This window comes from Carex rostrata, chromosome 29, assembly GCF_964058835.1.
Source record: "Carex rostrata chromosome 29, lpCarRost1.2, whole genome shotgun sequence".
Classification (NCBI taxonomy): domain Eukaryota; kingdom Viridiplantae; phylum Streptophyta; class Magnoliopsida; order Poales; family Cyperaceae; genus Carex; species Carex rostrata.
This window is the reverse complement of record NC_135946.1, coordinates 2703688-2720355: the sequence shown is the minus strand read 5'-3', so window position 1 is coordinate 2720355 and position 16668 is coordinate 2703688. Positions and strand designations below refer to the sequence as shown.

General features: G+C 32.0%; 2 protein-coding genes across 2 annotated transcripts in view; one reads left to right on the top strand and one right to left on the bottom strand.

The window, feature by feature from the left end:
- LOC144546493 (wall-associated receptor kinase 2-like) overlaps nucleotides 1–16668 on the top strand; it is a 46846-nt gene that overhangs the window by 4854 nt on the left and 25324 nt on the right. The gene's annotated exons all lie outside the window — the stretch shown is intronic.
- On the bottom strand, nucleotides 7769–11393 carry LOC144546494 (wall-associated receptor kinase 5-like). Its single transcript, XM_078295046.1, has 3 exons — nucleotides 10289–11393; nucleotides 9956–10105; nucleotides 7769–9183 (listed from the first exon to the last, which is right to left on the bottom strand). Exons 1-3 carry the CDS (start codon nucleotides 11379–11381, stop codon nucleotides 8072–8074), a joined length of 2355 nt encoding a protein of 784 aa, XP_078151172.1. The 5' UTR covers nucleotides 11382–11393; the 3' UTR covers nucleotides 7769–8071.

The following is a 16668-nucleotide window of genomic DNA, read 5'->3' as shown; positions in this document are numbered from 1 at the left end:
GTTGCTATTTCCTAATCTACAATTAGTCGTTGTTACTATTTCCTAATATAAATATAGTTACATTACATACAAATTTATACCAGCTCCTATTCTCTAATTTACATGGTTATATTTGTAAGCATGGTTCTGAAAATTGAAATCAGAATCGGTTATTTGATCATGAAATCGGAATTGGATAAATCGGTCGGAATCAGCTGAATCGGATCGGCAACTCAGAATATTTTTTTGGCAGAAACTTGTTTTGTACTAAATAAATAGAAAAAAATGGTATTTTGATAGTAAACCACTTAAATATTAATAACACTCATAATAATTAAATTCAGATGGATAACAATTAATTTAATTTGTTGTCTAATACTTAAAAAATTAAAATTATCTAATTTTAATATACAATAGACTATTTCATAAAATAATAAAAAAAAGTGAATGATATTCACAAAAGAGAAAGAAAATGTTTAATTTCTACATTTTATATTTTTTTAACAATCAAATTTGTAATTTAGTACAATCTCATTCTTTACTTAGTCAAAAAATAAATAAACAAACCACGGTGTATGCATCTCCACTTTTTAATTAAATATAAAAATTATAAATAAAATAAAACAGTAATGGCTTCGCAGGCTACAGTAAGTCACTCAAGCAAACAAGCACACTTTTGAGTCTTTGATCAAGTATTTTGTTCAACAGATAAAACAAAACAAAAAAAAATGTTTCTTGGATCATGATATAAAATGGAAAGGTTTATCATGAACCACTAGAAATTCAAATTTTTTATAGTACAAAACTATACACCAAGTCTAGGCACAGAAAAAAACTGAAGATTCTTCTTCTTAACTCAGCCAGGGACTTAGCCTTTTCAAAAAAAATTCGAGCACCATTTCCTTCTTCAAAAGATGCAAAATTGAACTTAAATCTCCAATCAATAACAATGATTTTCTTGCTCTCAACTTCAAGATACAATAGAAAGCTAAGGTGGGAAACCAAATCAGTCAAGGACAATGATTTTCACTGCCCATGTACTGACTCGGGTGAAACTCGGTTTGACTCGACCTGACTCAGTGAAACTCAGTCTGACTCGGCCTGAAAATTGGATAACTAGGCCGAGTTTCCAAACCATGTTTGTAAGTTAAGGATTGCCAGATATCCTAATAGGATTGGGTTTGTATTCAATATCTTCAACATCTTTTAATGGATATATCAAAAATTAGTTCTCAACCATAAAATACATGCTACAATTTGGTTTGAGTGAGTTACTGGTACTATTGGAATTTCAGTTGTCTTTGATCAACATATTACATCGTCAATAAAAAAACACAATTTAAGTAAATGGAATACATTTCTTGTGAAGGAAATAAAAATAAATAAACTTCATCATAAAAGAAGTAAAACTACAAGAAGTAAAATAATTGCCAAAAGATATGTGCGTTGCATAGGTTGTGCCATCTCATTATCTTCTATTTTTGTATGATCATATGGAATATATAATGTCTACAACAAGATAATTTTATGAATGTATCTTAAATAAAGCTTGAAGAAGAACCATAAATTAAGCAACACATAGACTGAATTAATGTCTACAACCGGTAAATTTTTTGTTTCATATCGGAACCATACAACAACACTGTATACACTAGGTAATTCAAATTATAAACTGAATTACTTTGTTTGAATTAATGATTGGTGCCTAATTCAATTAGCCTAAATTATGATGTGGGTTCTGTGATTTAATTTTAAGTTATTTGAATTTTCTAATTCCTGTATTGTGCCTTTTTCTTTTGATTTGTTGCAGTGCTTTAATTGAATCCTACTCAAGCATGCTGCCTTTTTACTTTCTTATCGGATTTAAAACCCAACCGCCATGGGCTACTGTCAATTAAAATGGGCTCAAACAGATGTATATATAAATGGGCTTTATTAGTATTTAAATGGAAGTAATATTTTATTGGATCAATTTGGGCTGTGTCAAAAGAATGCCAGCTTGAATGATATTTCAACAAAAATTAGGCCGAATGAAACAAAAATCAAAATTTAAGATGTCCATGTTTCTGCTATTTTGACCAATAATATATTGCAACAAGAGAAAGGGGAGGTAGCACAATTGGCTAGAAAAATGTCATAGAGTTGTTATACTCAAAGGTTGAGAGTTTGATTTTTCCTCACGAACCTTGGTAGTTACTACCAAGTTTTCAAAAACAAAATATATATATTGCAACAAAAATTGATTGCAATAATATGCTTAATTTGTTTGCTGCAACTATAAGCATAATTGGAAAGCTTTTTATTAGTTCTTCTACTTCAAATTATTTATTTTTAAACAAGTTAGAATAGACTAGAAATGAAATCTAACCAGAATCAGTAACACATGGACTTCTCAAGAGATCACCTAGTATTACTTCTGCTCAATTCATAAGGATTTTATTTTCATAAAAAAAAATTTTTTTTTTAATCTCTGACTCATTAAGCCTAACACGAATTCTCCTACCTTCTACATATCATGTCCCAATCTAGAAAGTTTTTATTACTATTTCTTAAATTATTTTAACTTTATTCTTATATGCATCATCATTTTTTCTTACTAGATTATATTATATCTGTTGATAGATAATCGTCCATTAATTTTAGAAGATATCATTTTTTGCCTCATGTTGATAAACTATTTACATCTTGTATGAAAATTAAAACTATACGGATATCTATCAGATGACAATTTGAAAATTTAGTATGCTCGATTTATCTTTCCTCACCACGTGACTATGGCGGTGTACACAATAACGTTTAGAAAAACAAATATGCTATATCAAAAAATTATTGAATTGACAGTTTGTGCAAAGATATTAACAATGCTATTTTGACTTTCCGCAACAGATGAACAATAGAATCAGAATATAAAAACATATGACTTGTGTATTGCACAAAATGAAAACAGCGTTGTTAATATCATTACCTGAAATAATTTGTAGTTCAACTCACCTCCAATACAATCAATATGGTGGTTGTAGGTTTTCTCAGATACATGATTTTACAGATCTTGTGCGGCTGATTTTACAGATCTTTTATATATTGTTGACTTTGAATATATTATTTGTATTTAGGATTTGGCTAATATGCTATGGGTTGCATAGAGGCCTCCCGTGCTACGGCTTAATATTCGAGTTTTCGGAACTCTAACGGTTGATCCGAACTGTTCATCTTGTTCTCCATATTAATATGCGTTTGGAGACCAAATTTTACATTTTTTTGAAAAAAAATTTACTATTTTTTTGGATTTATTGAATATCGCTGTTTTTTATGGTCCAGATTTGTCTAAAAAACAACGATTTTCAATAAATCTAAAAAAAAGTAAACAATTTTAAAAAAAATGTAAAATTTAGTCTCCAAACACATTAATATTGAGAACAAGATGAACAGTTCGGATCGACCGTTAGGATTTTAAAATCTCGAATATTGAGTCGTAGCATGGGAGATCTCTATGCAACCCATAGCACCATAGCCAAGTCCTTGTATTTATTTAGCCTTCTGTATGTATGAGAAATCACATATGCTTGACAGAAAACGCCATGTTACAACAGTGAAAGTTTGAGATGTGACAATTGGACTCATTGTGATCATAAAAATGTAACAAGTATTTTGTAAACAAAAAATAACCTAAATCTGAAATTTGCAATAATAAATATATAGTTGAAAAATATCAATCGGTCTCCAACATAAACTTGATATTGCAAGGACTAACATGCAAAAAACTAGGATAACAATTTAACCATTCAATCATAATCCAATTTTCCTGAATTATAAAATAAGAATGTTAGACCGGACAATTTTGATCATATCAATATGATATGATGAGTTGGGCTACGGTACTTCGTGAAGTAAAATGAGTATTTTACTTCACACTCATATTTTGTAATTTTAAAGTTTAAAATGTTAATCTCCATATTAAATTGTGCTTGGAGTTCAAATTTTATAGTTTTTGGAAATTTTTTACTATTTTTTTATAATTTTGTAAAATCGTTGTTTTTGATGGTCTATAATTTTTTGAAAAACAATAATTTTCAAAAATTCTAAACAAATAGTAAAAAATTTCCAAAAAAAAGTAAAATTTAGTCTCTAAGCACAATTTAATATGAAGATCAACTTGAACGGTTCGGATCAACGTTTGAACTTTAAAATTGAAGATATAGACGTGAAGAAACACTCGCTTTGCTTCGCGAAGTACCGTAGCCCAACTCATATGATATTCATGTAGAAATCAATATAGTAACTTTGCCCGGAAATTTTAATTTGACATTAAAAAGAATAAATAAATCAAATAACTACAAATTTATGAGATTTATATATTTAATGCAACAACAATCATAAATAGCGAACCAATTTGGTATCTACCATCTTAAATAACGGACATATATTTCATGTTTTTTACACCATATTTTGACTTTCAAGTCCATATATTTGAGCTATACCTGATTGGCTAGTTTCAAATGGGGATCCAAAATAAAACAAGAATTACAAATGTCTATAGGAAAAACAATTTTGTCTGCAACTTGACGTTGCGGGCACTCTATTTCTGTCTGCGATGTAAAATTGTGATCATATCAAATATTGAATTTTCAAGAATTCGTAGTTATTTGATTTATCTAATTTTTTAATGTCAAATTTAAAAATTTCGAAATTTGTGCAGTGGCTAGCTGAACATGATCAAATTAACTCTAAATTTGTTTGGTTTGTTTGAGAGGCGAAAATCATTTGTTGTCATGACTTGTTAATTTTCCAGAAGAGCGCTTTATAATTGAATTTGAATGGCATATATATATATGGATATTTTGTCCAAGATGGTGACACGTGCATGTTCATATTGGATCTAAAATGTCACTGTTAAAGGATCCGTCACACCACCTCTAATAATATCGTTACCCAAACACTTGAATTATGTTGCATTCAAATGAAAAAGCTGCAAGTCAATTAATGGACGGGCTTCAAAATAGGATCCGACCCGACCCAATAATTCACCGCATCCGCAGTAAATCATTGCCCTCCGTTCTGTTTCTCTCCAATTGGTCTTTATTCGATTTAACTATCTGACAAACAAATGGTAATACAGATCATGAAATTTGGCAATTGCAGAGGAAACATTGTAGAGAAGTGTGATCCGAACAGAGATACCTCGCTTTTCTCGATAAACAACAGCTTTCACGTAACGCTAAGCTGCCCTCTTGGCTCTTGTTTTATGATCCTCTGTGGCACATATGACTGTAAAATATTATACAACTAGAAAATATAACTATTAACTTTGATCTCATGGGATGGTTGGTTGATATTAGACACAGAAGATCAGGAATATTGAAAGAGAGGTCCACCCACAGTTTAACCTGCTTCCTCCTTAATTTGTTTGTCCTCTTGCACCTCCTTTTTTACTTTGCTTCCTCTCCATTACAAACTTTGCCAACAGTATCCAGTCTTAATTTCAAAATAAAAACGATATTTTTAAAGTCCCGTATTATTAATTTTACAATTTTCATACAAGAAAAATTTCCAAATTCACTTATGTTATGTAGCTTTTTGTTTTCTATTGTCTATGAGTTAACAACATGCAGGACCTTTTTGAGAAATCATAGTTTTATTGTGTCATGATATTTGTTTCAAAAATAGTTTTAGAAATTAAATTATAAGAATTACGATAAGTTATCTATGAAATAAAACAAAATCTTTAATTCATTAAGTAGTTTTGGAAGAAAATAAATCTTACTTGAATTGTTGGCTTTATGCATTTAAATTAAAACTGATTTGATTTATTTTTTTAAACTGAATGTAATCAAGTTACTTGTTACATCACTAAATTAAATTTAGTAGATTAAATCTAAAGAAATAGTAATACATTCTTATATTAATCTGCGCATCAAAAGTGTTACTTTTGACAGAAATTTAAATATCTTTTAACAATATAATATATATTACATAAATATTGATACATATCATGGAGTTGGCTACGGTGCTATTGTCACACCCCGCAGCCATAGGTAGTGGCAGATCCCTGCCGTAAACATATAACTTCATGTATGCTTACAAGGCAATTAAAATATTTTCATCACATCACAATAAAAGACATAAAACAAGTTTATATTTAATAGTCCAAGTACAAAATATCTGATACAAGTAGATCATACAAAAGGTATCTCGTACGGATACCAACCATAAGGCATGGCATAGAGAGCACTATACAACAAAACAAGATATGTCTCTCTAGTCGAACAACAAAATAATCGCTAAGGTAATATGGTGTCATATATCAAAGGCCTACTACTCGGGTGCCTCTCCAGGATCAGCCGCATCAAAACTTGAAAAACAACCCAAAAGGTTGGAGTGAGAATTTTATTCATAGTGCAAATTTGCCACAAACGAGTTATTGGACTTGCAATCAGACTCCATGTTCAAAAATAAAATTCATACAACATTACAGTAACAGTTCTATCACAATATATAAATGAATGCACATGCTTGACAACAAATAATCAAATAAAATACAACTTATGGAGTTTCCAAGATGAAGTTCAAACAAGCACATATTTGGCTTAACTCATCTTATCATGACTGGTAGCACCTACAGATGTTCAACCGAGCTGAATCCTTTATCAGACCCTCATTTATAGGGTTACTGACACCTACAGATGTTCTACCTAGCTCGACCCTTTATTTGATACTTATCTGTAGTGCATTGGCTTTACCATTTACGAAAGTCTGGTTCCAAGTGAGCTATACAGCTCAACTTTACAAAGGCATTCACATAGAATCAAAGTCAGCTATACAGCTCAACTTTGCAAATTCATTCACATATTAAAGTAGTCATGGTTAATTTGTAGCTTTGAAAAGCTGTTAGAGATCTTCTAGATGTGGTCCTGGTCAAAGGTCTAAAAGTGATATCAGTCAAAGCAGTTAAAGTAGTTAAAGTGGTGGTTAAAATGATGGTTAAAGTGAAAATTAAAGTGAAAGCTAAAGTGGAAGTTATTGGGGACCACACAGAAATGAAAGTTTTATGTTGACAGGACTCGTTGAATTAGTTTACAGGATTTAGTATTGAAGTTTACATAATTTAGTATTGGAGTTTGCAGAATTAGTTGAAAATATCCGAAATTTTTTGGGGAATTGGAGTTGGGGGACAGTTAGCTACTTCCTACTACGTATGTTATGATTATTTGATATTATATTCGGATCGAGCTATTATTTGATATTATTATTTGATCGATGTAAATGTTTGGTACGTGTGGTACCAATTAAATGGGGAAAAAGTAAATAACCAAAAAAATCCAAAAAATCAACATAAGGGTATTAGCGACAGGTTTCAAGGTCGCTGATGCCTTTACATGACGTCACCAAAAACCAACAACGACCAAAAAAAAATTGGTCGCTAATAAGTTATCAGTGATCGGGATGACGTTATTCAGTGACCGGTGACGTCATCGGATGAGCATCAGCGACCGGGGTATCAGCGATCGGTTTGACCGGTCGCTAATAGTTAGTTATGTTGTAGTGTACATATAATATTATATTATTTTTTTAAGAGGAATTATATATAGTTTTTAGCTTTAAAAAAAATGCTTATCAAAAGACCTACAATTTTATTTATTACGAAAAAGTCTTAAAAGCATAAATAATAATACTTCTATTTTTCCGAGATGTTACAAAATTGGATCAAGCCTTATTTATTACAGATCCACCACTAGATTGAAGCAACTTTGCTTTTAGTTCATAATTGATGAATAAGTAGAAATGGATACACTGCAGAAAATAAAAATTGACAATTACTCAAAGTCAGGATTCAAAGTACACCAACAGTATTACACAGAGAAAAATTAAGAATAATACATAATTGATAAATAACTAGAAATGGATACACTGCAGAAAATAAAATGAGCAACTTACATTATAACTAAAATTGAGTAAATACTCACATTATTTATAATGAAAAGAGTTCATTTAATTTACTGAGAGAAAAATCTGATGATGACCGTAGCTCTCGATCAAAACTACATTGGATGGACGTTGCATCAATCCCTGCAGTGTTGTCGTCAGGTAGCATAAGCTACCTATCCTCCAAACTTTGAGACCTTGATGGATGTTGGTTGCGTTGCCACAATACCTCGAGCTGTACCTCCACTTCCTTCATAGTCGGTCTTTCTTCTCCTTTCAATCTCAGGCACAATTCTGTAAGGTTGGCAACGGCTTCGAGTTCTGTTCGGTGCTCCTCGTTCACAACTTGGGGATCTAAAATCTCAAAGAGACGGTTCTCTTTCATAGCATCATTAAAATATGCCATCAAACTAACCCCTTCATACAACCCAGAGGAGATTATTGGTTCTTGTTTTGTTAGCAATTCAGCTAGAATGACACCAAAGCTATAGACATCGGTTTTGTGGGTTAACCGGAGAGTGCTTTGGTACTCGGGGTCTACATACCCGGATGTACCTTGGAGATCTGTGGTCACGCTCGTTTGATCTATTTGTACAGATCTTGAGGCCCCAAAATCTGACACTTTTGCTGTGAACTTATCATCCAATAGAATGTTTGATGATTTTATGTCTCTGTGAAAAACCGATATAGAGGCGGATGAATGAAGATAGGAAATTGCTCCTGCAGCCTCAACGGCAATTCTTAACCGATTCTCCCATGTCAAGGAACAGTGTTCCTCTTGATGGAGATGTTTAAAAAGTGTTTTGTTCGAGATGAACTCAAAAACGAGCAACGGGACTTCGGTCTCAAGGCAATACCCATAAAGTTTTACAATATTGTCATGGTTGATTTGTGAGAGAATGAGCAATTCATTTATGACGACTTTGGCCTGATTGATTTTGGCCTGACCAACAATTTTGGACCGTTTTATGGCCATAACACTTTGATCCGGATCCGACAAATTACCTCTATACACTTCCCCATGACCTCCCTGACCAATAAAGTGTGCATTATCAAAATTGTTTGTTGCTTTCTCCAGCTCATGTAATCTAAAATCTCTCATTTTTTGTGTTGTATCTTCACTGGAACCAATTAGTTGTTGTTGTCGTAGAAGTAACCCCCGATTTTGAACAGAGAACTTCTTTTCCTGTTCTCTCTTTTCGAACAGTTTGATATGCTTGGCAATAACAAAATATAGTAAAATAATGCTTAGGGCTGTTACAAATCCCAGCAAGATCGTCATACCTACGTACAAAAATAAAGCAAGTTAGAAATAAGAAACAAAGAAAGTTATTTTCCATCATTTTTTTATTATCAAATCAAAATTCCTCCTATTTGTTGATTGTTTTATGTTTAGTTCAACCTTGCATGGCATAGGAAGACAACTATTTGTCCATGGTATACTACTTTGTTGGTGAGTAAACTATTAAACTACATTGAGAAGAGTTAAACAACACGATCGTTTGATTATATTATTGATTTGTTGTCGATTTAAAAATTTTCGGTTGATATCATTTTATTTTTTATAGTGATATTGATAACAATATATATGTCGTTTTGAATCATTAGATTTTGGAATGAAATAGTAAGAATCAGTGTTCTAATATCTAAATAATAGGCTCAAGCACCCCATTGAGTTGTCAGTCTCCAAATGCTACACTATGACATGCTTTGTTGCTAATTTTGTAAACAGGCACCGGGAGAGATCATGCTTTCTTGCTAATTTTGTCTAGGACATTACTATTTGATACTTTGAAACTTAATTTGATGCCAAATTTTGTAATTAAGACTTTAATTCAGTGAGTGACTATCAGTCTCCAAATGCTAATTTTGTCGGATGGTTTATTGTGATCAGATTTTGCCGTCTCATGGTAACTAGGCAATATTTAATTTCAGCGAGCTGTATTAAGTTTTCATTTATCCTGAGAAGCATTTCGTGCTCTCTCTTTCCATATATACTTGCAACACTATTCAAAACTTGATGAATGTTATTTATCCTGAAAAAGTAATAACATACCTATAACTAGTGCGATGTTGAGATTGCATTCTCTGGGATTGTTACGATTTGTACGCCAACCGGAAGGACAAGAGCAGTGATATCCTCCTTGATAATTGTGACACTTTCCTGGCTGGGTGCATGTATTTTCGTCGGCACATTCATTGATATCTGCATGGATATGACACAACATCTATAAGACTACAATTTATGAATTCTCTCTTTTATATTTTTAATATTTTTTGTATATGCTGGACAGTCGATGTGGCAGCCACCAGAAAGATTATAAAAAATAAAAAAAATAAAAATGAAAAAAAGAGATGACGAGCAGGAGAGAGTCAGAGATAGAAAAACCTTGGCAGCCTCCATCAAGGTAAGGATTGCCTTCATAACCAAGTGAGCAGTTGCAGAGATAACCACAACCACCGGTTCTGTCCCAGCAAATACTGTTACTGCTAATGCATGCATAGGAGGATCTGTTTTTCTGTGCGATGTCGCATGTCGTGTTTCCTATGGCCCAATCTAACACCATTGGCAGAGTAGCAGTTTGCAGCTCGTTTGTGGTGACGTAAGAGGTACTAAAATTGAACTCAGCCTCCTCCACCACCATAACATAGCTGCAAGGACTAAAGTTATATACCTTCGAGTTGTTGACCAATTGGTCAAAGTCACCAGAAAACCGGTGTGCATCTTTGGGGATAGCTGTCTGGCAACAGCCAATTCCACTGCAGGATCCAGAGTCAATCAGGGTATCTCGGCTATCACACATAGAAAGGCACCCTACTGAGTAATTAGTATGGGCAGACTGCAGACTGAGATAGGCAAGTGCATTACACCCAATAACTGTAAATTTGTTCTTATGAGTGTTGAGCTGGAATGGTGAGTCCTCACCATAATTGGCAAGTGAATGACTATAGTTAGCATAGTGACCACCATAGTCATCACACCTCCCATAGATAAGACTACATCCATGCCCAGTGTAAGGTTGACCAGGCTCAGACTTGCCTATCTCAGACTTGTAAGGTTGACCAGGGCCACGATTGAAAGGCTTATCATCTACCTGTTGGACTTCCTCTGTCGAGCTGTTGTAGCACCGTGAAGATATATTGTTGCTTGTGCGTGCCTGGCCCAATGACAGGTTTATATTCAGAATCTTAACCTTAGGATTTGTCCCAAGGAAAGGATTTGGGTTATCATCAGATTTATTACAAATGACAATGAATTCTTTAGAAAAGGAGCAATTTGCGCCAATGCCAAATGGGTAAGGGATGGGAATTTCACCACAGATATCTGTGCATCCGGGCAGAGCGATGATGTTGTTTGCAGATTCAGTGGTTTTGAACTGGAGGAGGAGGAGAAGAAGTTGGATTAATATCATTGGCAACACAGTGTATAAGGTATGTACTAGTTGAAATGAGTTCCTTTTTGTTTCGCTCATGATATTCATATCTAGTTTCTATGAATGGATCGATGCTCCACTACTGCCCTTCGACGCTCTTTATATATAAAACATATGCAAGTTGATAATTGATTAATTTAATGAGTCAATTATGTAGCGCACCATAACTGTTTGGCAAATAGTGGAGTAATAGGGGTTTGTGATTAAAATATATTCCAAAGTTGAGTAGGATGAAAATTTAAAAATATATATGTTGCTATCAGCTGGGAGAATATATATGTCGTGTGTGTATATATACAACACCTGATAATGGAAGAAACTTTTTCCAATGGATTCTGACTAGGAAAATCTTCATAATTTTATTATAATAATATTCATAACAGGCTAATTAACTAAATTATTATAGGCTAAGTCCTCGCAGCAAAGACCAGGACTTGGGGACTTGGCCGCGGGTCAATCCCACGCCGTATTAACTATTAAGTTCGCTGTGTTCATACACATGCATGCGTCGATCCCATGTTTAATAAAAACCTAAATAAGCTTGTTTTCTTAATAATATATAGTTCAATTATACATTCGTAGAACAACTGCTAATAGATTGAGAAATGATGGCAAACAAGCATTCAGATTTTATTTTTCAATCACAAAAATTACATATCTTGATCTGAATATTCTCCTCGATATTTTTAGATAGATCTTCTTCTTCATCTCTTAATTTATTATTCACCTTCTGTTTTTCAGTACACTCACTAACTTTTTTTTTTTAATTAATCTAGTACTACCATCTTTTTATGAGAAAAGGTTTCTGTCCACTAGGTTTTGTCCACCATTTGTCCACAATCTTATCCACTCCTATCTAACTGTCTTTTTATAGTATACAAGATTCAATTGAAAATTTACAGTATTATTTGAAAATTTTACAGTATACGAGATTCAATTTTACAGTATGCAAGATTCAATTGTAAATTTTACTGTGTAGAAGATTCAATTTTACAGTATACAAGATTCAATTGAAAATTTTACTGTATACAATATTCAATTTTACAGTATACAAGATTCAATTTTACAGTATACAAGATTCAATTTTATAGTATACAAGATTCAACCCAGTGCGGAAACTAATAATTAACTCTAACTGCCAATAACCGCTAATAACTAACTCTAACTGCCAATAACTTCCTATAACTGTAATTTCCAAAACTACAATTTGAAAGTATATTTATTTTGTCCTGTTGTGCAAGTTGCAATCTTTTTCTAACTATCATGGGACAACTTCAAATAGTTGCTGGATGTTTTGTGATTAACTGATATATTTTATGTGATATATTGTATAATTATACAGCATGCAGAAGTAATTTTACAGTATTTGCGCAAGTCAAAGCTGTGGACAAATGGTGGACAAAAAGCTGTGGACAATTAGACGCTTCCTCTTTTTATTGTGTTGTGAGAAGGTGAGATGTGGAAGCAGTACTATGGTTCACATCTCCTTTTCCAATTTTTTTTTTTTTTTTTTAAATTTGGCTCCTGTAACTTGATAGCTACACACTATCAAGCTTTAAAAAAAGAAAAACGAAAAAAAAAAGAATATTAGAGGGAATCTTCACCAAATTATTCAAAAGTAGCTAGAACCTAATTCACACTTATTAGTTGTTGTTGTGGGATACAATTATTAAAGAAAAGTAATACTTGTTGAAATTAAACTTGATAGTTCTACATTTGCAGTCAAATTCTTCTTTATTAGTACTTATTTTAATCAGAATGATGAAACTCCATCGATAAATTATTACATTATTTAGATATAGCTGCATATAATCACGTAGCGAGCAACGAGATGAATCGCGGGCATATATACTAAAATTTTAAAATGTCATTTGATATATATCCATATGTAAAAAACGGTCTTAATGCCTGATTAAGGGCCGTTAAATCGTTAACGGCGACCAAACCGTTACGAATACACTTAACAAATGTCTATTTGCAGATGAAAATGATTAATCGACCGTTTTTCTGATTAATACGTCATTTTACCATTTAATCGTCTGTTTATTTCCGTTTATTCATGTTTCTTTCCATTTATTTCAATTTATTCTAGTGAATATTTACTTTCACATTGTTTTTTTTCCTATATAGTGTGTGATAATAAGTTCTAAAAATCATGTATTGTAGTTTTATTTATGCTTGGACATACATCAAATATTTTTTATATATGTTTTTTCTTCTTACTTACTTTGAAATTGATTAAATTCTTCTATTATTTTTATACCATATATTTTTCATACTTACTAATGTAATTTTATACCATAATATTCTTTTATTATTATCATAAACTAAATTTTGCGATTTTATATTGGAATGTTTCATTTCTTTCAAATAATATGTTATTAGTATTTGTAAAACTTAATTCTTGAACTTATTTTTTTCTAAAATAAATGTGTTACTTAAACATCTAAAGTGCTTATGCGTTAATAAAAAATAAGCACCGGGTCATGTTATAATAATAAAACTAAGTTAAATTAAGTTTATTTGATAAGTTTAATGAGTTAATAAATTATTTTTAACAGATTCTGATATATGTACATAAATTTAATAAAAACGTTAAATTGTTCACATAATTCCCATTAATCGGCCACATACCGATTAATCGCTTGGCGGTATCCCTTCGGTCTGAAGACCGTATATTGTTATTTACAACACTGATTCATATAGTTTAAATTTTGCATTCAAATAGTTTATCAACTCAAGATAAAAATAAGAACTTGTCTTTGATCTCGTGGCTAATGTATATGACTTTCAGGTGTAAGATCATGATTTCAAAACCCACACAATAGAAAAGTTCTCAGTAATATACACAGGAGTTTAAAACTATGTTAGGTGGCTTTACTTCCAATGCATGATTTAGAAAAAAAAATTCGAGTCAAAAATATTATTTCTCCTAAATTGTTTTGGGGAATTTGAATTAATAAAATGGGTGTCACAAATAATGCATGTGTTAAAATAACAAAGATAAATCCTAATCTTTTCCGACACTCTGACTTTATTTCATCCATATTGGCTAAATTAAATCATGAACTTTAGTAGATATATTCCAATTATTATTTTAAAAATATAGTACAATTGTGACATCAGGATCGGAAGACGAATGTTGTCATACATTAAATCAACGATTAAAACAAACAAAATTATAAAATATCAGGATTGAAAGACGAATGCTTTTGTAAATAATCAGGATTTATTGAAGAAGAATAATGCTTTTGTAATGACGTAACAAGTTTCTCATGACAATTTTTTTTTAACTATAATGATAGAATATTCGAATCATATTATTTTTTAATATTATTTTTATTTTCTAATAAAAAATAATTTCTTAAATAATAAACTAATTTTATTACAATATTAGAATTATGTATCCAAATTATATCCGTGCCCGTTTATAAAAAATAAGTGCGGATACGGATATGATTTTACCACTATCAAATCCGTATCCGTTCGGTTTGCACCTCTAGTGATTGAGCGAGCCTCTGGGAGGTGGTTCTTGTTAAACTAGCTAGTCATAGTAACTTCAATCAATTTTTATCACTCTTCCTTGATCCAAAGTTGCCAACGCCAAGTGCTAATCGGAATTGCTCGAATTTTCCTTGTTGCGACCAATTCTTCTAGCATTGTTTGATGTCATTCTTCATTTTATGTTTCTTCTTCATAGGTTGTATCGTCTACAACAAATAATATTTGTGTTGTTTCATACATTTTCAACACGGATTTTGTTTTTCAAATGGCGTCAGGGCCAATATGACGCCTACTATAAACTACAATTGTTGGTGTTTTTCTTACGGATTTTGTTTTTCTAGTGCTCTCCTTTTTTCCCCTTCTGACTTTCATTCCTGACAGAATTCCTGCAGGTACACCACAGATACCCTGATTTGGAGAGAAGTTTTGAAGGGTATAAATTATTACAAAATAATTTTCTAATTTGAGGATGTACAGAAGATTCGACCTGCTTTCTTCTAGACGGTTTTATGTTGCATGGTACATGGTAAAGAAAACTCTATAGAAAAATTAGACAATATTTAATTGTGAATAATTAACTCTATAGTTAAATAGAAAAGAAAACTAAATTTGACAGATATATTTGATTCTATGTATTTTAAGTATACATTTGAGTGCGAACCACAACCTTTTGAAAAACAACCTCTTTATAACAGATAATTTATTTATCTTTATGTATTTTAAGTACACAACCTTTTGAAAAACAACTGGGATGGTGAATCAAAACATGGCCAATGATTGACACCAACAATCCATAATATATTATTAAAATCTAAAGAATGACACCATTAACCTATGAACTTCATGCATATTTTCGATTTAAGTACTAATAAAGAAGAATTTGACTGCAAGTAAAACTAGCAAGTTTTGACAAGTACTACTTTACTTTAATGATTAGACCCAAGAACAACTAATTATACGCATCAAAGTTGTACTTTCTAAGAGATTCCCACTAATCAATTGAAACTAATGGAGTTCATCTTAATTTATTCGAGATGTAGTTTTGATTCCATTTATTTTGAATGCAATACTTAGAATCACTTAGCCGTTAAGCCGTTTAGCATTTTAAACAACTTTTTACAAGATGCCTACTAGTGGATATAAAGAGGTTTCTTTCCCGATCCAAAGGGATAGTGGCCAGCTGGATAGAACAACGACTATATATAAGGTACAATTCATAATTAAATAGGCTAAATCAAAATAAGTTGCTTTTTGGCCAAATTCCTATACACACTAAATAATTTTTTTCAGAACCACAAAACAATTTTTTTTTTTTGAATAAAGGTTGAAGGTCAAGCAACCCAACTATTTAATATTTTTCTAATACCACAAAGGATTTTTCTCATCTAAGTTTCGAACCCATGACCACTCATATAGAAATCATGTGTCTTTACCACTAGACCAAAGTCTAGTTCTTCGAAACACATTTCAAAACACCAAAATACTAACCATATTTTTTTTATCCTTGACATGTCTGTTTGACCAGAACGCCTCATGTTTCTCGGAAAACTCAAAATATGAAAGTTGTAGCACATTGTGCAAACTTCGGACAGAACTTTGAATCACATTACTTCAAGTTCATATGAAGAAGTCTGGGACATTTGAGGTGTTGCTGACAGTGTCATTCCGTTACATTGAAGCGTCTCAGACGTTGTCGTGGCATGTTGAAGCATCCCGGATGGTATTATGGCCTGTCATTGGAACTGCAAAACCTATCAGTTGAAGGAGCGTCAGAAGAGTGAGATTGAAATGTTGTCAAAGAGTATATATATGCTTTAATATCTAAATATCA